This window comes from Nematostella vectensis, chromosome 11 (assembly GCF_932526225.1).
Source record: "Nematostella vectensis chromosome 11, jaNemVect1.1, whole genome shotgun sequence".
Classification (NCBI taxonomy): domain Eukaryota; kingdom Metazoa; phylum Cnidaria; class Anthozoa; order Actiniaria; family Edwardsiidae; genus Nematostella; species Nematostella vectensis.
The window spans coordinates 10969784-10993204 of NC_064044.1; the positions used below are offsets into that span (position 1 = coordinate 10969784).

At 39.4% G+C, this 23421-nt stretch overlaps 1 protein-coding gene and 1 long non-coding RNA gene across 2 annotated transcripts; one reads left to right on the plus strand and one right to left on the minus strand.

The window, feature by feature from the left end:
- The first annotated feature begins 988 nt into the window (after window positions 1-988).
- Window positions 989-8315, plus strand: LOC5505028 (kelch-like protein 5). Its single transcript, XM_048733986.1, has 3 exons — window positions 989-2435; window positions 6017-6249; window positions 7739-8315. Exons 1-3 carry the CDS (start codon window positions 1175-1177, stop codon window positions 7937-7939), a joined length of 1695 nt encoding a protein of 564 aa, XP_048589943.1. The 5' UTR covers window positions 989-1174; the 3' UTR covers window positions 7940-8315.
- Window positions 8316-9583: 1268 nt separating this feature from the next.
- LOC116612678 lies at window positions 9584-11347 on the minus strand. Its single transcript, XR_004293983.2, has 2 exons — window positions 11086-11347; window positions 9584-9874 (listed from the first exon to the last, which is right to left on the minus strand). It is a non-coding gene; the product is annotated as an uncharacterized LOC116612678 (long non-coding RNA).
- Between the last annotated feature and the right edge of the window lie 12074 nt (window positions 11348-23421).

Here is a 23421-nt window from a genome sequence, read left to right on the forward strand (position 1 = left end):
CCATTTCATAATGATAAGAAAAAAATGGACCCTTATATACATTAAAATTTAATAACATCGTTTAGAACATATTCATCCTTTAAAAAAAAGAAGAACGGCCCAGCCTCAACTGAAAATTAGACGTTCTTATATATTTAAAAAAATAGTGTTTCGATTAAGCGATATAGAAAACGCACTTTTTCTATATTTTGTGCTCTTTTCTTTTAAATCTCGAATGTGTTGATGTGTGGGATGAGAACACAGCTGAGTATACTGTTGTCCCTCGATCGCATATTCTATAGCTGTGAAGGTCGCCTAGGAACCAGAATCGATAATCAATTTCAGGAAATAGCCTTGGCCAATATCTTTTACCCTTTCAATTGGCAAATAGTCATGAATTGTTCATAATAACACATTTTAAGATAATTGAGAAGACTTTCAAAAGCATAATTTTTCCATGGCAACGATCCTCCGGTTTTAAATTCTTCATAATTAATCCGTGATAAATTTCCTTTTCTTCGCTCTTGGAAATTTACGAGGACCTATAGTGTTAAAATGATGTAAACGCTAAAATAAAATGTTCCACAAGGATTTTGGGATTAAATAAAAAGAAAAACCTAGCGTTTTTTTTTGCAATTCTATTTCCCGATGAAGAAAACAATGGGATCTGATGTGAAAAACAAGGCGTGTTTTTAAAGCTATGTAAACTGGCAGGTCCTTCACGATATTAGCGACTTGCGATTGTGCGTTTGTTGGATCATTTCCGAATTTGAACGAACACGTTTTCACCATAAACAAACAATTAGGCGTCTCCCTGACAGAGGCAAACGAGACTAAAGATACCAGAAAATAATATCGATTACTAGATACTTTCGATCCTTTTTAGGAGAAAAAAAATTATTTTAAAAGAGATGAATATTTCGTTCGAGCCTTCAATGTTATAACCAGCGGCGGGACGCAAATAATTATACCTCAAAATTAACCAATCAGAATCTCGTTAACTCATTGTTTGTTCTAAATTATTCCCAAAACTGGCCAATCAGCGCACGTGTAAGTTTATCTCCCTTGAAGACTTTGTCCATAACAAAACAGACAAAAGGAAGTCTACTGTGTTCTTCGAGAAACCTGCTAATGGTTTCTGCATAACAAGACAAGAAAGCAACCAATATAACTCCTTAAGGGTGAATGGCGAGCCATGGCGTCTCACCGAAGATTCCAGATTCCAAATCATTCAAACGAAGCCTTGCAAATGATGAACGAACTTCGGAAAAAGCGCGAACTTTGCGACGTCCTGCTGCATGTCGGGGGTCGCGAATTTCGAGGCCATCGTATTGTGCTGGCCGGAGCGAGCTCGTATCTTCGAGCAATGTTCACTAATGGCATGCTAGAAAGTGGTATGCGAGATATTAAGCTTCAAGGAATCGATCCCGCAGTCATGGAAATCTTACTTGACTTTGTTTACACTGGGATTGTGGATATATCTGTTGAAAACGTGCAGGCTTTGCTGTCTGGCGCGACACTGTTGAATCTACAAACTTTGAGTCAAGCATGCTGTAGTTTCCTTCAAACTCATTTAGACGCTTCAAACTGCCTTGGTATTCGCGCCTTCGCGGATCTGTATTCCTGTACAGAGCTAGAGAATGCTGCTTTTAAGTATATCTGCCAGCATTTTCTTGATGTTATAAAATGCGACGAATTTCTACAGCTACCGTATCGCGATTTGAAAAGCCTTTTGGAAAGTGACCTCATTCAAGTTCGTACCGAGGATCAAGTTTTTGAAGCCATGGAATCTTGGGTGTATCACGATTTTAAACAAAGAAAAGACTGTTGCTCAGATCTCTTGGCCCGCATAAGACTCCCTCTCTTATCTCTTGAATTTCTTGAGGAGAGAGTATTTCCTTCTAAGCTTATTAAATCCAGTACTGACTGCCAACTCCTGTTGGCACGTGTTCTTAACGAGACCTCACGCAATCTTCCACCATACATGACAACTCAACGTGCCCAGCCTCTCTCGATTTACGTCATAGGCGGGCGTAATGCATTAGACTGCCAATTAGCCACTTTGGAGAGATATGACGTCCTTGCAGACGAATGGGTATCGATGGAAAACATGAAACATGCTCGTACAGCTGTTGGTGCTTGCAGCCTAAATGGTCTATTGTATGTTGTCGGCGGTGAATGTGCAGTTAACTCGCCGCATGACGACACTATGTATGTGCGGTATATGGAGTGCTATGACCCTATTGTTAGACAATGGATACTCTTGGCAGATATTGCAATCCAGAGGTCATTTGTGTCGGTTGTGGCAGCAAATGGTTATTTGTATGCTGTTGGTGGTGAAGACAGAACTTGTAGTTATAATTATGTGGAGAGGTATGACCCTAAGAGTAACCACTGGATCACCGTTCAGTCCATGAGGCGGAAAAGATCAGGCGCTGGAGTTGCTGTATGTGATGGTGAGTGGGTACCCAAGTAGTACAGTCTTTGGTCATAACTTCCTTTTATTTCCCATCAATGTGTACAAGGTGAGGTTTGATAAGCATAGCTTACAGACAACCTCAAATATTTATGGTTACCTCAAACACCCTAAATACTACAGTATCTATTTCAGCAAAACTTTCAGGAAGTTTTTTCGAAAACATTTGCTGCAAGTCAAAATGATTACAAAAACATCTCTTTTTGAAACCCATAAACGAAGAAATCCTTTTGAAACTTCCATTCCCTGTTTCAACATCAAGTGATATGCCCTTTAGCTATTTTAATTTTATATGAGAAAGACTTTATTTTCTATATATTTTTTTCATTTCCTAGTACTGTTTGAAGTGCATACAGTAGCTCAACCGGCCTGTACCGGCTTTGGGAAGTACCCACAACCCCAAAAATTCATAAATTCAAACTAAACACAACAAGATGAAGATACTCAGGCATCAGTCTAAGGGATAAATGGTCTTGAAGATATGCATCCAACCAAGGTGTTGGCAACTACTCTTAAGCCAAATAATAGCACAGGTTCTTTGACAAATTTCAAATCGAACAAGGAAAGAAAAGCAGAATCACCCCTCTCAATAAAACGCTCAAAATACAACACAAGGGAGAGAGATCAGCAAACACAGCTCAAGACACAAATAGATACCTTTATTCTGATCCTCCAGGTTCATTTCCATGGCCTCAAAACACAATGTTCACTCCTTGAAGGCTTGTAAAACCACGAAGATGCCTTTACGGATTGAAAAGCATTCTGGGAGATCCAGGGAAAAATTCACGAGGGGAGGGCCAGTCAACACTCCTCTCCCCAAAGTCAGATGGTTTTTTATAAGTCTTTTCACCCCCAAGCCAAACAAATCAATTCCAGGTCATACAGACCCAGAATAGCAGTGTAAACAATTTTGGAATCAATTTGGTTTCAGAAAAGACAGCATTTAGGAGAGCTGTGGTGATTCATTAGAAAATTATTTTCTCATCCAGGCAAAGTCAAACAAGAAAAAATCATCATGAATCCACCTTTGCTTGCAAATATCCATAAGCAAAGCACTCAATTATGCCCCAAAAGACTTCATGATATCCTGAGACACTCTCCTAATATGCTCATAGCTGTATTTTTGATGAAAAATACAAGCAACCATCAACTTGTGCTGGCTTCAGCACAACGACGAGGGATTAAAAGTGGGGACCGCAAAGCACTGTTGGAAAGCTTGGATACCGCCTACTATGTGCAGCTGTGTTTGACTTTGACGGGCTGTATAAAACTCAGAATAGGGGGGGAGGTATCTGTTTTCAGTCTGTTTTTTGTAAATTCAGCTTCACCGGTTTACTGTATGTGGAATCCTATATTGACTGAATCATACTGTTCATCATATTTGTTTTAACCCAGATAGATAAAGCCCATAACATGCAACTGGGCTTATCAAATGTACACAGAATACATACTCAGTAAAGAAAACTCGAATTTAAGAAGCATTATTTGGTATGAATTGTCTCCAAAGTCTAATTTCCTATGGAAAGTTGATCCGATTTGCGTGACGCGTGGTTTTGTAGGCTATGAAAACCCCATGCATGTGAATTAAATTCGTTTAAATCATGCTGAAATTTAATCCATCCTACAATTAAATCGACTCGGTTATATTTCTACGATATCAAACAATGCTGGGTAAGTTATATTTTTCAAAATGATGGGAGTTCTAAACATTCAGAAACAAAACATTAGTGTCACTCAAGTCGGATTCACGAACTTTAAGAAGCATAAATTAATATAAATAGTCTTCAGAGATTTGGTTAATCTCCTATGGAAAGATGATAGCTTGTTAATGACATCTCATAGATGTGTTATATTTGCCATTGTGGTTATTTAGGCAGAGTACTGCTACTTTTTGAACCAAATATACAGTATTCCCTGTTTAGATGGCAATGATTTTACATTTAACAACTCCAACAATTCTTTAATAACCTTTTTCATAAAAATGACAGGCTTATTCTTGCTTGCTGATTTACTAATATCAGATAACAAAAATAAATGTAGCCTCATTCCATTAGCTTATCATATTTTTCTGTGGTAAATTTTAACTATTTGACTGATGCCTTTGCACCTTCATAACTGTATTCTGTATATTATAAACATTCCTTTTTTGGAATGCATACTGTATATAACTGATATACCATCTCTAATACCTCATCACGGTGCTAATGCAAGCAAAATTTGATGGTTGCTTATTTTTACATAAAAAATACAGCTACTGTATTAGCATATTTGACTGGTCGTTTCCTGCCGAATTTTTCCGCAATGTCCCACAATATCCTTTACAATCTGTAATGGAAGCAAGGTGATTCCAGAATCCTTCATGGAGTGGACACTGTGTTTTGAGACCATGGAAATTGACCTGAAGGATCAGAATAAGGGTATATCTATTTGTGCCTTGAGTTGTGTTTTGCTGTTCTTCTTCCATTGTATGGTATTTCGAGCGTTTTGTTTTTCCTTGTTCGATTTGAAATATGTCTAAAAATCTGAGATGTGGCTGAAGAGTAGTTGCTATCACCCTTGAAGGTGTCTTGCTACCTTCAAGACCTTTTATTCCTTAGACTGATGCCTTAGTATCTTATGAAAATTTTGGGTTGTGGGTACCTCTCACGGCCGGTACAGGCCGGTTGAGGTGTCAATGGATTAATCACTTTCGATGTCGATTTCAACTCTAAAGGCATTCCTGTATAATTTTTCAAACTTTGAAAAAAAAAATTAATGGCGTTGCAATCAGTGTCATCTATTTTTACCCTAAATTATCAAGGGATACGATTTTTATCCGTGGGCTCCTGAAAGTTTTTTAAAATTTCATTAAAATGAATTATCTATTAACAACTTCCCCACTAATTGTTTGTGCCTTTTTATTGTTTTTTTTTTTATGTTATAACATTTAATTAAAATGAATTTATTTTTAGCTTAAAATTCTTTGGGCTGGTATATGTTAATGATTTTCATGTTCATGGAATATGCTACAGTAGATAGAATACAGACTAAAGAATTAATTTTTACTGTACTACTCAAAACATTTTACTTCATATCTCATCTGCTTAAAAAAGATTGAATCGGAGGAATTGGATATTGGAACTAAATTTAAGACACGTTGGCTAAAAAGCGATTTTCAAAACATTGTTGTACTTTAGCAAAGTCGATTTTCTTTTAGATCTACGCACAAATCTAAAGCGTTTCTACTGAGATACGAATAATTTGAAATCAAGATAGTCTTTGTACATTTCTAGTTACTTTTCACCTCCCTTCGCGCTTTCTGTTGCAGGCTATAGCCCGACCAATCAGAGAACGTGTATGTTAAGAGCAGTCTGACCAATCAGAGAACACATATGATGGCATTAGCCTGGCCAATCAGAAAACACGTATGATGCGTGCAGCAGTAGCGGCCAGGGCCGTGTTCCTAGAAAGCAGGTTACGCTAACCCAGGAATGAATTCCCTGGCCAATAAGGAAACGTGTACGAAAGAGCTATTCTGACCAATCAGAATACACATACTATAACAGGATATCTCTCTTTCAGGAAAGATCTATGTAGCAGGCGGGTACGATCGCGGCGTGCATAGCGACCGAGCCAGCGTCGAGTGCTACGACCCCGAGAATGATTCTTGGTCGTTCGTGACTGAGCTCGAGAAAGCTCGGTCGGGTCTCGTGCTTGCCGAGTACAATGGGTGCTTGTATGCATTTGGCGGTCGGAACCGAAGTACTGACCATTACTTTGACCTTGTGGAAAAATACAACCCTCAAACACATCAGGTAAGGTTATTGTATAGACGACAGGATAGAAAATAACTGAAAGATCATGAGCTGCTCCATCAAAGTGGATTTACAAGCAAACGTTACCGTTTAAAACAGAAGTCCCTGCACAACCGGCTGACTCTGAGCCCGACTTTACTAGCCAACTATTCGATCCTCACTGCGTATGGTAGCCAATCAGTCCCTCCTCCCCCCGTCAGAAACTGCGTATGGTGGCCAATCAGTCCCTCCTCTACCCGTCAGAAACTGCGTATGGTGGCCAATCAGTCCCTCCTCTCCCCGTCAGAAACTGTGTATGGTAGCCAATCAGTCCCTCCTCTCCCCGTCAGAAACTGCGTATGGTAGCCAATCAGTCCCTCCTCTCCCCGTCAGAAACTGCGTATGGTGGCCAATCAGTCCCTCCTCTCCCCGTCAGAAACTGCGTATGGTAGCCAATCAGTCCCTCCTCTCCCCGTCAGAAACTGCGTATGGTAGCCAATCAGTCCCTCCTCTCCCCGTCAGAAACTGCGTATGGTGGCCAATCAGTCCCTCCTCTCCCCGTCAGAAACTGCGTATGGTAGCCAATCAGTCCCTCCTCTCCCCGTCAGAAACTGTGTATGGTAGCCAATCAGTCCCTCCTCTCCCCGTCAGAAACTGCGTATGGTAGCCAATCAGTCCCTCCTCTCCCCGTCAGAAACTGCGTATGGTAGTACATCAGTCCCTCCTCTCCCCGTCAGAAACTGCGTATGGTGGCCAATCAGTCCCTCCTCTCCCCGTCAGAAACTGCGTATGGTAGCCAATCAGTCCCTCCTCTCCCCGTCAGAAACTGCGTATGGTAGCCAATCAGTCCCTCCTCTCCCCGTCAGAAACTGCGTATGGTAGCCAATCAGTCCCTCCTCTCCCCGTCAGAAACTGCGTATGGTAGCCAATCAGTCCCTCCTCTCCCCGTCAGAAACTGCGTATGGTAGCCAATCAGTCCCTCCTCTCCCCGTCAGAAACTGCGTATGGTGGCCAATCAGTCCCTCCTCTCCCCGTCAGAAACTGCGTATGGTAGCCAATCAGTCCCTCCTCTCCCCGTCAGAAACTGCGTATGGTAGCCAATCAGTCCCTCCTCTCCCCGTCAGAAACTGCGTATGGTGGCCAATCAGTCCCTCCTCTCCCCGTCAGAAACTGCGTATGGTAGCCAATCAGTCCCTCCTCTCCCCGTCAGAAACTGCGTATGGTGGCCAATCAGTCCCTCCTCTCCCCGTCAGAAACTGCGTATGGTAGCCAATCAGTCCCTCCTCCCCCCGTCAGAAACTGCGTATGGTGGCCAATCAGTCCCTCCTCTCCCCGTCAGAGATTACGTATGTTGTCAATCACTCCCTACCCTCCCTGTCAGAAACTGATAGCCAATCGGTCCATACCCTTTCTCGTCGCCAGCCTTCTCCTCTCTCCACTAAAACTTTCTCCAATAAACTGAAGTTCAAAAGTGAAACTTGTTCTAAACCTGTTATTCTTGTTTCAACAGTGGACCCCCGTGGCCCCTATGCTGACCCCGCGAGCCTGGCCCTCCGCCGCAGTGCATGACGGGAAGATCTATCTGCTCGGCGGTTTCGATGGCGCAAGCCGCCTGGCGAGTGCGGAGGTCTACGACCCTGAGCTGGACACGTGGAGTTACATACGGGATATGCACGTGTCACGTGCCGGATGCGGCGCCGCTGTTTTGTAATGTCACTTCCGTTTGAACAGGAAGATACAAAGCTTGTTTTTTAGACTATAAGAAGATTTCCTATGACGCAACGTCCGGTGAAGGCGGTGAAGGCGCAAGTTCGTACCCGTGCTGTAGCAACTCGGGAATCTCCCAGGATTTTATTTTTTTTTTTCTAGAATATTGAGTCACAATGAAAATAATTCACGGACGTGCACAGATTTCCTTTGAGTTAAACTGGAATTGAAAGCTTTTGTGTAAAGAGGAAAAGTTTTCCGCCATCTATTTGTTTAATTTTTATGGTTTTAAAGCAAGTTAAGAATGAAAGTGTGTTATCTTTATTTAAAAGCTGTATATATTTGTAAAATCTGTATATAAATATGAATCGTGTTTTTGAGTTTTGAGTTGCTATCGTATTCTGTCAAAGCATGCATAAAGTCCAACAGACGCGAAAAATGGGCGAAATACTATTGTATGCTCACGCAGGGAATGATGTACTGTAATATTCTTAGTTGGGGGAGGGGAGGAAAGCATTACGGGCCAAAAAATACTACAGCCTTAGCCTCCTCCGTAGAGGAACCCCGCATCGAAAAAAAATAACCCGCTTTTTTCAAGAGATGCCTATGGACGAGACTACTACAACCGTTTGCTGAGCAGCGTTGAGTTTATAAATAATGATCCATGCTTTCTTATCCAAGAGTAAAGCTAGGAATTCTTTCTGAATTTGCAGCTGCGGCAAGACTGAAAGTCCATATAACCTTTCTGAGTTGATAGACTTTGTCAATTCTTTATATTTTCATCTTCTAAATGGTATGTGGTTCTTATGGACCCTATAAAACACGCGTTTGCGCGAATAACTCAAATCTGTTATATTGAGGTGTTTTGGTCAACCTTCGGAAAAAAGGCCGTGAACTGAAAGGTCCTGTCATTTGTGACGTAGATGAAGATGTCAACCATGAGAAAACAAGCGCGCGCTAAACCGTTTCCCGTCCTCATATCTACTTAGTTATTGCTGAAAAACGTTGTGTGGTTACAACTTTTACCGCCGTCTTTATATCTCAACCCGGTAGTCAAATGATCATTTAACTTCAGGAAACAAATCTGCAGCATTTAGCAGATATTTTGTGGTCTATGAATTGTTTTTGCATTGTGCGCGCGCGCTGCATTCGCAATCAAGAATGGCGACATTCTCACGAGCGCGCGCTGTTTTTGAAACCTACAACAAAACGATATGTTTTTTTTTCGCATACATATCTCGACTTTAAATTATTCTTCGCTTTATTGTGGGAAGCATTGCAATAGAAAATAATTCGCCAATATTTTGTGGTATTGATCTCTCTAAATTTTAACGGATTTAAAATACGTTGTTTCAGATTTTCCCGCCAAAACTTGGAATTATTCACTCGATTCAATCTTCTTTCGCGCGGCCAGGAAAAATTTCAAAGATCTGTAGAAAATTCAAATTTTAATCAAATTCAATTCCCTTTTCAGAATTTGAAGGTTTATCTATGCTTTGTTTTGGCTAGATTGATATAAGTGAAAGGTTTTAAGAACTTGAAGTGTATTTATGGCTAACAATAGAATCCCGACGGAAGGCTAATTATTGCCAGATTTAACAAACTTAACAAGGTTTCCAATATAAGATCATTTTTACAGAAGCCAACATTATCATAGGCATTATTTTATTCCGCATTTTACATTTCATTTCAAGGCGTTTGTGAAGGTATAACAAAGTGATATTTTCATTCGTTTGAGGGTAACCATTTCATCTTTGCTCTAACTCAGATGTTGCTTTTGCCCTCCACTTTCTGGCATTTGTTGCACGCTTGCTTCCATCGAGTTCTCAGTCCACCATAACAGATTCATATTTTTTGTCTCCTATTGATGTTCTACTGCGCGTGCGCAGTTGAGTCCCCTCGCTGCCGCACAAATGTCTTCCTCGCGTCTAGAAAGTTCCTGTGCAACAAATAAAGATATGAGTACACGACTGGGTTCCCTGTGGTAATACATCGCGATTCCATCCGAGAGTTATGCGAGTGAAGAGAGTTAAACTAAGCCGAACAGTATGATCAGTATTGCGGTGCAAAGCAAGGAAACAAACAAGGAAATGTAAAATTGGGGCGAATCCTGGGGCGAATCCGCGGGAAACCTTGTACATTCTAAATCGTTAGGGTCTGGGCCGCTTTTTCAAGATGGCAAAAAACGTAATACTGTATACATTTCTAAGGCGAAATTTTTTTTTTTTCACTACATTGCTGATTGATTACTTATCACTTTTCTGGAAAGAAAGAAAGAACAACAAGAACAAAATTTAAATTAAATAATAAAAGACAGAAGTTATGTGTCTTCTTGTTTGCTGAATGTATCTTGGGCATTTATGGGACCGCACTCTACCGGCTTCATAATGTCTTGGGACCATAAAACAAAACACAAAAAATGTGCTTTTGCCGAAACTCTGAACAACGGACCACTGTACAACCGTAAGAACTATACTACGATGAAATGATATACAAAAGTTGTTAATATTTGAGCTTTACGGATTTTTCTGGAAAAATTGGAAACAATATAATTAAACCATTTTATGTATAATATATAGACACAATATATTGACCTATGTTTTATGAGCTACTTCTATACATAACTTTGCGCAATTCCTTTTTTGCAAGCGATGAAACTGATCCAAAATTATGTTGGAATTATTTTGAAGAATTTAAACCACGCCTAAATGCTAAACGCATCCGCGTACCGAGTACAGAGCAAAGTAGCCTACTAGAGAGCAGGCTACGAGCAAAGCATCCATTCCTAATTCAAGCAAGTAGTCAGCATATTTTCAATAAAACATCGTCCATTTCCTACAGATGGTTGGCTGCAATGTACAGCAGAGCACCAGCTTCGTATTATGCTGGGATTGTTTTAAAGAAAAACAAGCAGCCACTTCTTTGTTATTGTAAACTTCCAAATACGACGGTCTATTTGCAAGGAAACTTTGAAATAGCAACCCAAAATTATAGTAAAAAATATTAGTAACAATATTTGATGCTGAAATTGTATCAGTTACTGAGATGGATTTTCCACTGAAAATTAATTCTATGAGAGACTTGTAGCTGAGCGGAAGAGTAAAAACAGCGGCGTTCTTTAAAGGAAAAACCCGTGTTTTTTATACCCACCAAGATGCGCTTTTTGAGACTTCTTGCGTGTAATTGCCTCGCGAGACTGTCCCGTTCGCGTCTACCCCCTCCACTAACAAACCCACAAGTATCCGGGACTAAGCACGCAAAGGCAACACTAACGACGAAAATAACAGCGAGTACTTGGCTCCCCATTTTACGACAAGAAACCAGAAATCGCGGGCGTCCTGTGGTTAAAGTTCGTGAAGAGGAAGGTTGTGTTTAAAACTTGTCGGAATGAATTCTGAAAAGGTTACCGTTACTTTTAAAGGCCACGGATAATAAATAATTAATTGCAGGAAAATATTAGATAACAGTCAAGTGTCGCGATATAAGATGTTGATTTATAGCCTTGAATGAAACGGTGATTAATTGCTCTATTACTTACAACAAATTGATAATTACCTGGAACATTGGCCATCGTATACATAACAGTATTGACCAATGGAAATGTGAATAGTGTAAATATGTGAATATTATCATAAGTGTGATATCTTGTCATTGTTCGCTATCAAGTACGGTAAAAAAAATTTCTATTGCTGAAAATGATTAGCAAGAAACTGAGAAATAACAGTTGCCTTTAACATTTTTTTTAACGTGTACAATTTTTTTAAATATTTTAGAAAAACAAATGTTTAAAGATGGATGCCATTTCTTTAAAATAAAACGCCTTCTGTGATTACTCCAAGCTCCTGTGAGCGAAAAATTCGTCTCGGAGTTTCAGATCAAACCAAAAGAACATATTAGAATCTCATTTGCTGTGTTTTGTTACAGAGAAGATAATTTAGGTGGGCGTAAGGGTTTGCGCTAATGTTTTGCCTTAAATCTGGCGCGTTTTTTCGGTTTCCGCGTATTGTGGTTTCTCTGGACTGCGCGCTTTACGTTTATTGGCTTATTTTGACGGTTTTTCGGTTTTTGGCGTTTTCTGTGCGGTTTCTGTGGGTTTTCGTACCCCCTTACGCCCTTCCCTCAAAAATGGATCTGTTGATCAAATACGCATCAACGTCGGCGACACTTTTTGCCGACAGCAAAAATTATAATCATCCTGATTCAGTTCCAATCAAGGCATGGTAAACACAATATATTACTCCCAATAACACAGATAATACTTTTAATTACTATTAATTACTCTTAATAACACAGTGGTAATTCTAAAATGCCTCGCATATTGAATAGGTATTTCAATATTTACAACGAGCAGACTATCAATCAAAAGAGTCAAATCGATCAATTTTATCAGAGGTTCTCAAGCCCTAGTGGCTTTCTGGCTACTTTAAGTTTTAATTCTAAGTGGTCTATTCAATATCTTAGGGTACTTCTCATTTTGGCTTATGTTCTGCGAAAATTAAAGATTAAATTAGAAAATTAAATTAGAGTGCGTCCGCCGTACTTTATAAGGCATAAGTGGGGTTTTACAGGGTAAAAGCGACACGAGAAACCACAGAATACCCTGCGAAAATTATTCTATTCACACTTGTTTTCATAAAGAACGAGGCATTAATTCAATAAAATGAAACTATGTGGCAGGGTTTTCAAGTTTAGGAGGGCAGGTCTTTGACGATCACTTGTAAATAATGGCAAAATACAGCGATAATCCAATAAATTTCGCCGTTGTTCTACGAGGATAATCGATAATCAAAAATTCGAATATACAAGAAATTAATGCCAACATTCAAGCATTGTACTTATTGCAAGTAATTTTACTTTTTTGACAATAAGGAAACTCTAAGCCAGTTTTCACACAAAATGTACTTTTTTCCCCATTTTTGTGTCCCTTTTAATGTGCGGCCGATCTATGTAGTTATGGCATTTACTAACCCGGAATTCTCTTTCGTATCTGTAATTTCGCTTTCTTTCTCGACGACACGTTGAAGGTCTATTGGGGTCGCATCCATTCGATATAAAACCTTGGGCTTCCTGCGGTATACATAACACAGCTATCCAAATAAGGAGTAAAACTCTATGCAACAACTTCATGTCAAGTAAAAAAAAAGGTAACTGTTCTTTTACGCGAATTTCGTCTGAAGATGACGGTGGTTGTTCTTGCACAAATAAACCTCGATAAAGTTTTGCCTTGCTTCCCTCTGTTTTCTGTTGTCTGTTTACGTCTGTTTTCTTGCTTTGTCTGTGGTTTTTATAATTGTTGTATGGCGAGGGCGGAGATGTCCCCGTCGAGTAAGTTCCGATTGTGCTTTTACTGGGCTTTGTTCTCGAAGGCTCTTTAATGGTCAACCACCTTGTGAAGAGGTAAACTCATGCATTCAGGGTCGAACGAGATAAAATGAAGACCATTTTCCCAAGTACAAGTACAAAAGTTTATCTTGAAATATTAAACAATAATCAGGCGAATTAGTGCTTGTTAGTAAGCGCATTAATCAATCTCTTTTTGGGAAATGAGAGACCACGAGCGGCTAGACAGATGCTTTTATTTCGTTTCGAAAGTGAACAATTTCTTGTCAAGCCCACGCGGACTTACTGTTGTCATTTGTTTAATTCACATTTACACATAAAATTGACGCGATCGTAGGACGTTACAGGACTAAATCAGGAGCTACAGATGGAGTAAATCATCAAAGGTTCCTAGTATTTTTGGTATTTATTCATACATTTCTGCCGTTGTCTCAAAGCACATTTTGATATGCATACACCTCCGTAAATTTTTTTCCAGTGCAATTGGCAAATGAAAAGGTAGCTCTCGACTGACCGCATGCCACGTCTAATCAAATATTATTTACAATGTTTAATGTTATGGGGATATCGTTCCATTTTTTTAATCATTCCTAGTCATAGCATTGTTAGTTCTTTTTCATTCATGCTTTGTTTGTAATTTCTGTATTAAATATCTGGAAAGCCAATAAAAAGTTGAGAACTTTTGGTCGCACACTGAATTATGTGGATCGTCGGTTCGTACAACATTCAAACAGTAGCGTTTTGAAAGCTGAGTAAACGAAGTATGTTTTTTGAAATTAGAAGACTCAGTTCCTACACATACTGTGTCTAATCTGGAAGGGGGAGAAATGTGTGCTTATCATAGAGACAGTCTTTGGGTGGGGTCTCAAGTGACATATTTAGAGTGCCTTTCGATAGAGGGGAGGTTATATTTGGGGGACAAAATGACACGCCTCTCAGGGGGTTGGCACATCAAGAGTGCCTCTCGGTGGGTAGGTGGGGGGCGAAATTACAATCTAGAGTGCCTCTCAGGGGGGAGGTGGGGATGAGCCCTGACACATCAAGAGTGCCTCTCGATGGGTAGGTGGGGGGCAAAATTACAATCTAGAGTGCCTCTCAGGGGGGAGGTGGGGTGAGACCTGACACATCAAGAGTACCTCTTAAGGGAGAGGGTACAGGGTAGAGTGAAATTTATCAAGTGCAGGTCACCCGCAAGCGGAAATCGAATTTTGTATCGGAAAACTGAATAAAATATGGAGAAAGACAAAGATATCTTCAAGGTGGCTTGATCAATAGGGCAGTGACGCACACTCAATATACTCTTGGTGCTATGATTAGCAATTGCATCGGGGAACAGGAAAATTTCATATTCATTGCATAACCTAGTGCACTAATAATAGTTGAAATATCTAATACGTGCATGGGTTTCCTTCAAAGATCACATACCCTTTTGTAATGGTGTAGCGAGGGTGTTACCTCAAAGCCCACAACTGCACGCAAATGGCATTATAGACATTTTTTAAACGTGTAGTACAACCATTGCGAAAATGGAGCTTATAATAACAATCACATGCAGGTGATGCAAGTGTGTTTCATTATTCCCTGAGACAAAGTCTGCACATCAAAGAGAATAAGGTTAAAAAGAATATTTAGAGTATGATTAAAATTTGCTTAAGTGTAGCACTAATAAAGGGTAATTTTCCGGTTAATAAAAACTACCGTATGCCTTAAATGCTCTGGTTCCGACTTGCACCTCGTAATAAAAAGCCTTGTATTGTTTAAAAAATATATTGTTTAAACAATACAAGGTTTTTTTATTACGAGGCGCAAGTCGGAACCATATTTTTTAAACAATACAAGGTTTTTTATTACGAGGCGCAAGTCGGAACCAGTGCATTTAAGGCATACGGTAGTTTTTTATTAACCGGAAAATTACCCATTATTAGTGCTACATATCAGCTGCGCACTATTTTATACTTCAGCTATAGATGAACATAAAACAGAGGATATAGCGCAATATTTTTTGTTACTGGATTTCACTCCGAGTCAAGTGGATTTCTTTTGCCAACTAAAATGTGCTTTGCATATCGTTTGGGGCAGTAAAATACTCGCCTCGTTACTCAAGTGGTAAGCATATAGACGCCACAAAAATAAATAAGAAAAAAAAAACAGAGAATAATATTTTCTCTTTTGTGAGTTTTTCTTTGATCAAGTTAGTTCAGATCTCGCTGTTCTATTTTCTCTCAGGCCACGAAACCCTGCCAAGTGTCAGATCCGCTTTGGAATTCTCTATTTGAGTTGTGAAACCGTAAAACAACGGCATGGGACACTGGTATCTTCTTAAGGGACAGTGTTTCCATCCTCAATCCACTCATGAATGTAAACTTCGAGGAACCACTATACAAAAACGAGGAAAATTAGTTACAAGTGAAGCGCACTTCTGTCAAGTTATACATAAATTTACTGTTTACGAATTTGCAAATATTAAGCATTTACGTTATTAGAATAAAAGAATTTTTAATGAAAAATTTAAATGACTGATGAATTACCTATTCATCTTTCTCGATGGAAAATTATTTCTTCGGCAATAAAATATACAAGCTGCTAATTTTCAATATTGAAATATAGTACACATCGCCATATCCTATTGGTCTTAATTGTATTTCAAGTTTTAGGGATTCTTACATAAAAGGGATCGTCGTATCATCCTCGTGCAAACATGTGTAACCTGACACATCCTTGTATCAAGGCGTTCTTCGCGGGCTTCCTGTGTTCGATGATGGACCTTGAGGTATCATGGGGACTGGGGCAAGCTCACCCACAGTTCGGGAGATGGTTCTTGTGACGTCACAGCTCTTACCTACCACAGGAAGCCCGATCAGAGATCTGGGTAAAAACGCCTGCAGCTTGGCTGTTTTGAAACAATAGGATAATAGGCCGATCCCACGATGTCAAGCCAAGCCCCCTAGGGAATCATAAATAAGCGCGAGTTGTCGGTAAGTCAGATCATTTGCTAAGGTACAACTGTATTATGACTCTATTATAAGAAAGTTTTATTTTCAGTTGAGGCTGGGCCTACCCTGGGTACCAGAGGCTCCAAGCTTAGCAGCCAAAACATTTTGATTTTTGATTGGAATGGAGACAATCCTCCAAATATGGAATACTACAATAGCAATTTCTTTAATTGACCAATCAACGGCGTAGTACAAATCTTGTATGAATACAAAAGCACCATAGTGAGGCTGGCTATCCGTTGCCTCAGAGACTCGTTCGCTTCGCTCAAATCGTTGTCACCGCGAAGCACGGAGCCTCTGGTAACCAGGGTAGGCTAGACCGTTCTTATTTTTGGAGCACTTATTTTCTGGTCTCTTCAATTTCAGGATGTATAAAAATATAATGGTAATAGAATAAGAAAGAGAATAACGCATGTAATCAGTAACAATAGCATCTAAGGTTTTCACTTTTATGAACACAATTTTGATTCTGCATTTTAAAACGTATGAGCCTCACAAATCACAGTCTGAACATAAAAAAGTGTATTTTGTTAGATGAGCCTTCTCATAGACTTGCTCTTTTAGGTTAGAAGACAGGTGACCCTGACTCACAGCCGTCTATGCAAAAAACTATGTTCTAAACTGAATTTGACGTAACTTTGGTTAAAAATATACTTGAAAGGTTGCTAGAGAGGGGAACATATATCGCTTCAAGTAAATGAAAAGTTCGGGCATGACAGGGGTGAAAACAACAACAAATTTTTCGGGTAAAATGAGAGTGGGATTCCAATACGTGATAAGGGGGGGAGGGGTATAGCCTTCCCCACAGGCGCTTTAAAGGCCGGCAGTTTTCTCTTTCGAACATCCCCTCCACACACACGCACGCACACAAATGTCCTAAAAAAGCTTGTGGCAAACACAAACGCTTTCCTCAAGAGGAACAAAATGATTTTATTTGATTGATTTTAAGATTACATAAATCATAGAATGAAAATAAAATCAATATCGACAATTTAGTTACTATTGTCGATGTTATATTTTAAAATAAATAAAATCAGTGTTTCTTGTTTCCTTTAAATAACACATCAATTTAGCACTTCACTACAAGGTTTAAATCCCTGTCGCCAATAATACACAATTCAACTGTACAAATTTAGCCTTCAGGCTTGACTCGAGTCTGTCATTCATGTCATCTGTCAATCATTTCGTAGATGCTGGTTTGTCTTCTTCTTGTTCTATAAACCGTTCGCACATTGGTCCAGAAAGCACCTCGCGGGCGTTCAAACAGAGTTCACGGACGGCCGATAATTCCTGCAATTGAAATAAATGCGAGATTAGATAGTCTATAAACGAAGATTTATACATTATTAACCTATTTTGATTGAAAATATCTCAATATGGAATATGGAAATGGATACCTCTTTTATACTTGATAATTGGATGTCAAAATGGCGGCTGAAAGATTAATCTGCGAGACCCTGGGGGCCATTCAGGTCATGCGCGTACCCAGGATTGGCTGAGGGAGGAGGGGTGCGCAGTCATATGTACCACATGGAAAAAGCATAGTATATGAAGATTTCTTAATAAGAAATGACCCACTTTTTGGCCGCCAAGGGGTGTACACCCTTGTGTAGGTGCCTCCAGGGGAAAAGCTTTTTTTTCCAGCCGTCACTACGTGCAGCGGGTTCACAGAAACGAGCTGGAAATCAAGCTTATTCAGGGGACGGAAAGGCGAAAAAAAAACCCTGGGCTTATAATATCTGACGGGGGGGGGGGGGGGGGGGGGGATAAACAACTTTTTCCGGCGCGATATTTTTTTTCGCGGCTAGTGGGCTTACTCTGAAATGTCGCTGTGCCTAGGAGCGATTGTTCTTTGATATTTTTTGGGGGGATGTCTCCGTTACCGACACCTAAGAAATGAAATAGTCGAAACCTCTGCAAAACATACAGGTTCCCTCGGATATAAAGCACTAATGTAGCTGTTGTTTATCAATTTATTACAATATTAAAATAACCCCTCCATTCTAATTGGCAATAAAGCTTAGATTTTGGCCGGCGAATATTAATGGCTCCCGTAAAAGTCCTGAACACAGACCCTTTAAGAATCTTATGCGATCAGGCTTAAATGAGATTACCACGTCTTCTAAAAGCGTAAAGTTTAGTAACCCAAAGCGATATAGTATGACTAGAAAAACTAATAAAGACAAGCTTTAGAATTACTAGGCAACCTGCGAAGTCGGGGTGGAATCAAGGAAAGTGATGATAAGTAGTTTGTCGTTCAAGAAGGCTTTTTTAGATAAAAGATATATAAAGAGAACAAGCGTATTTTTGTTTGCGCATTAAAAATGGTTCGAGCGCCATCCAATGAAAGCGCTTATTCTCCTCTCCACACTACACGCTATAAATGAGACAAGGACACAGCGATAACTACGTAATAATTCCTCGCCTTTAATCTTCAACCATGCTTTTAGACCAAGAAAAAAAGCTATTATCTTGGAAGCGCCCCTGACACATTGTTGCAAAATGCCGTCAGTTGTATTCAATTTTGCACTATTAATACAGATACGATAGGTAATTGTTTCGAATCAAAACAAACCATTTTAAACTCTCTATTACTGCTATCTTTTTTTGCTCTGACAAAGGGCTAAACGCTCAAAACGTCACTGATTCGACCCTGTTTTCACAGAGGCATGAAACGAACCATTTCAACCTTGTATTCATTTATTTCTCTATTACCTTATGTCCATAGAAAAGTTCGAAGAAGTAAGTTCTTAGCGGCTATCTTATTTTGTTTTTATGTTTGTTTTTTTTTTCTCTTTTTTTGTAGCCTATTTTCTTAAAAAGATACTTTCATTTTTATCTGGTTGGAATATAACACGGTTTTTATTGCCAAAAACATTTCTTTGATGTCTGCTGCATGACGTCTAAGGATAAAGCATTTGCTGTCTGATTCTATGTCTAGCAAAAATAATAGGAAAAAATGGATTGTTATATAAACGTTTTCACTGATTGAATTATCATTAACAAATGGATACCCGTTCCACAACGCAGCATATAAAGTGAGGTTGCTTTTAATACACACAGTAAATACAAAGATGCTGCCACATACAGTATAACGTTGCGCGAACTAAAAACTAAGTTTATGTATGGCTAAGCGATGAGCTTGCTTGTGTGTATACTGAGTACAAGGCCTTTTCCGAAATGTACTAAATAGTCTTGCTAAAAGTGTGTACGATTTTTCTAAAGTATAGGTCTCAGTGGAGTAAAGAACGATGCATTAAAGTATGGTAAAATAGCATCACTAAATCTGCGTTGCATTTTGCGGCGACGGCTAATTAAATAAAGATAAACAAGAAGCTTCAATTTTAGTTTTGCATTTTAATCGGGCGCAGCAATGGCAAATGATTCCAATCCAAAGTGGTACTGATACTTTCGACTGTAAAATTGGTGAAATTGAGATGATTTGAATAAGAAGAGCTTCTAACAGCAGGTCACCCCCCTGAGATCTACCCGAGTTCTTAAAACACCTGAAATCTTCCCGCTCAAACCTAGTGAAAAACGTTTTTTTTTTTCGCGGCACCTTGTTTGGGAATAGAGCGTAATCAATCAAACCAAACAATCAAAACCGCCCTCCAAGTTTGATTGGCTACGTGCTATTTCCTTAACGAGAAAGGAAACTGGCTTCTGAGAATCACACAAGTATTTCGGCAATAGCAGTGAGAATTTGATGAAATGTATGTGATGAGAATGGGCGTCTATCGATGCCTTTGGCGCCTAGGGTTATAGATCACGTGGTACTCACCCTCTTCTTGTAAGGCCATCCGCTGTACCCATTGTAACCGCCGGCAGCAATAGCCTCGGTCTGATGTAGCACGCATCCGACCACCAGGGCGAATATAACAACAAGTGTCTTCTGCATGCTGGGCTAATGGTGAGATGTACTCTGACAATCGGTGACTCGGTAGTGAGGTCTTGTGCGTTGCCTGACGGTCTCTAAATAGCAATATCTCAAGCACCGGTTTACGCCGTGATTGGCATTTCAATGGACACAATTTACGTCTGAGATTTTCTAAGATGGCTTAGCAACTAGAGCGAGAAGAGGTCGGGGGAGATTTCCTGTCGAAATCACTGGAGTTGTTTGCGTTGTGTTAATTTGATGTATCAACTAACGTTTAAAAGGGAGACCTGTTTCGACTGCACGTTTTGAAAACATCTGAAAATTGGAAAGCCCCCAAAACGGAAAATTATCACTATTTCTTTTTTTATTTGTCTGGAGAAAGAGATGAATGAAAAAGATAAAAATCGCTTTTGAAATAGAAAAAAAAAAGATGGAATAAAGATTTAAGGCCCCCAAAACGACAAAATGACGCAAATTTTAGTCTCTTTTGTTTTTTAAGAAAAGGATTTGATAAAAAAATTAGATCAAAATCGAGTGTGAACAGGAAAGATGGGAGAGAAGATAAAAAATTAGTGGCTGAATTAAATGAACAAATAAATCACATTGATAGGATAGAGTAAAGTTTTTAAGCTTATAATCCTATTATGAAAAACTCAAACACACAAACAGCAGCAAACGCTGCATGCTTATTACGTTTACCACGAAAAAATACAATTATCATAGAATGTTGTTGAAGAATATAAAAAAGCCTGGAGGCTTAGAGTCTCCAGATAATCGTCAATTGAACTAAGGCGGAACTGGGATTGAAAATAATGTGCAATTTCGGGGCTTGACTGCGTGGTTTTTCCCTTGAGTCATTTTAGAAGCACAGGTTGTATCTGCTAAGTGCCGTTTTATCTGCTGACTAATACTCTAAACGGTGCAACTACGATTTAAGTCTCGTTAACCGATAAAGCTGAATGCATGGCAGAGGAATCTGACAGAATGTGTCAAGAGACTTCATCTCGTAATGCTTTTAGAATGAGTATTTGGATAATTGTGAATCTTAACAATCGAAATTGCCATAGAACGAAGCATTAGAGAGATGCGTGGTTTAAGTTTCAGTCAGGATTTGGTAAGAATAAAAAATGCGAAACATTGAAAATTTCAAAGATCATGGAGTTGTTACGGCAAGAATCTTCTTATCAATTTGTGGTTGTTTCATGTGTTATTTAGTTCCATAATTACATCATCTTTGATTAAGTTCCCCCGAGGAGTCTATTTTTGTATCAAAACAAGAACGCAGCTGCTAAAGGAGAAAGGGGTGATGGTTCACATTTTTAGGGGAGGGCTGGGAAGATTGGTGCGTTTTGCCTTCGGGGGAGTGGGTAGTTTACTCCGTCAGCCGAGCAAAAAATTGGGAGGGTTTTTTTTTTTTTTTTTTTTTTACTTTTACACCTGGAGAGGGGGGGGGGAGGGTGCAAAATTTTAAATTTTGATTGAGTTTTGGAACGTTGCAAATGCCCATACCTTATAAACACACGATAAGCAATACTGTTGAATTATATTCAATCGCTCTTATAAGGTTAGACAGGACCTAGACACATTACCGTCTAAAAGGTGCAGGCGAGCAAATTAACAAATGGTAGGTTGTTTAGGAAATACTTGTTGAGGACAAGAGGACTACTTTAGCAATACTACTTCGCCATTTATTACTTTTTGAGTGCCGTTCTTGAGAAGCAAAGTAAAGAAGTAAAGGAAGATGTCTTTATGTTTCCAAATCCTGAATCACATTTCAGCTTGCCAAACGCAGAAGAAGCAAAAACATTGAAACTTAAATTTTATCGGAAGGAAATAAAACAGCTCAAGTTTCAAGGCAGGTAGCTATAAAGTGGATTAGAGTATCTTGGTTACAAATGTCTTGATGAATTTTAGTGGGCCGGCGTGCTTAGATTTCTTACTCGATGTATAAAACAGTGTTTCTCATAATGTATTTATTTCATATTCTTTTTATATGTTAAAAAATTTCCTCTGATTGCACCAATCAGATGTGGCCATATAATTGCACCAATCAGATGTGGCCATATAATAAAGTATGTCATGCATATGCGAGTGCATTGGTAAAGAGGCAACGCTGGCGAAGGTACTAATATTCCTAGGCAGCTTGTCAATGGTCTTGACAGCCAATTAGAGGCGACTCAACAAGACTTGGCCACGCAAGCATTGAAGAAAGTTCCTTGGTGTTTAATGGGCTCTGAATGACAAATCTCAGTGCCTGCTATTTTGGGGCTCGTGCAACTCTTCATACTCCTTTCCCTTAAGACTCCTACTCCTTTGACATTTCTAGCCCTTCCACCTAGCCTTGATACAGGCGTCGGTGTGATGAACAAACTTGAGCAAACACGTTTCTGAACGACCTGCGGCAAAGAAGAGTTTGACGTTTTCTCCTTTGTAAAGATTTGGGTGAAACCGAATGAACAAATAATTTGTTTTAAAACGATGCCTCACATGTGGACCATATGGTTATATAACTTGTGGTTATATTTAACACAAAAACCCTCTTTTTCCGTCATCCAGAGACGAGTTTGCTTAAGTTCCCCCTTTACTTTAGATGAACCGTTCCATAATGTTATGTTTTGCCACGGCTAAAATCACCTTCTCCACGCCCCTTTTGCGCTCACTCCTTTGTTATTGTTTATGTTTGAAAAAAAACAACGGTTTATTCGCAAATAAATTTCAAAATAACAATCTATGAGGGAAATCTGGTACCTTATTGACGATATTTGATTAAGAATATCTTTGTTACACGCTTGAATTAACCAATGGAAATGGATGCTTTGTGTGTGTCGGCGTTGAGCGGGAGCATAAAATGACGGCATGATGCAGTTCTTCAAACAGACAAATCTATGGGTGGGAGGAGCATCACGAGATCGTATTGGCGCTTTAATCACTAATGGCGGCTGACAGAGGCCCTTTAAGGCTATTTTGTGTTTCTATTGCTATCACGGCGTTTTTTTCTTCCGTAGAGTTAAACAGCCTCTGCCAGCCGCCATTTTGTCATCCTAGCAAAGAACCAAGCGTTAAAAAAATACATTTCCGTTTGCAGATTTGAGGAAACCAAAGTGATGTTTTGGACTGAATTTGGTACATAAAGTATAAAACTTTGTTTTTAGATGGTTATTTCGAGAGCACATTATGTGACTTCCAATACTAAATGAAAACAATAACAAAGGTATGACTGACAAGGGCACTTAATGGGCAACATGAGTTAGTCGAGATTGAGACAACTTGGTAATA

Bases quoted from the DNA above. Each gene is read 5' to 3' on its own strand.
- LOC5505028 (XM_048733986.1), top strand. From the start codon at position 1,175: ATGGCGTCTCACCGAAGATTCCAGATTCCAAATCATTCAAACGAAGCC. The intron at 2,436-6,016 runs GTGAGTGGGTAC...TCTCTCTTTCAG, and splicing joins TGGAGTTGCTGTATGTGATG to GAAAGATCTATGTAGCAGGC. The intron at 6,250-7,738 runs GTAAGGTTATTG...TTGTTTCAACAG, and splicing joins ACAACCCTCAAACACATCAG to TGGACCCCCGTGGCCCCTAT.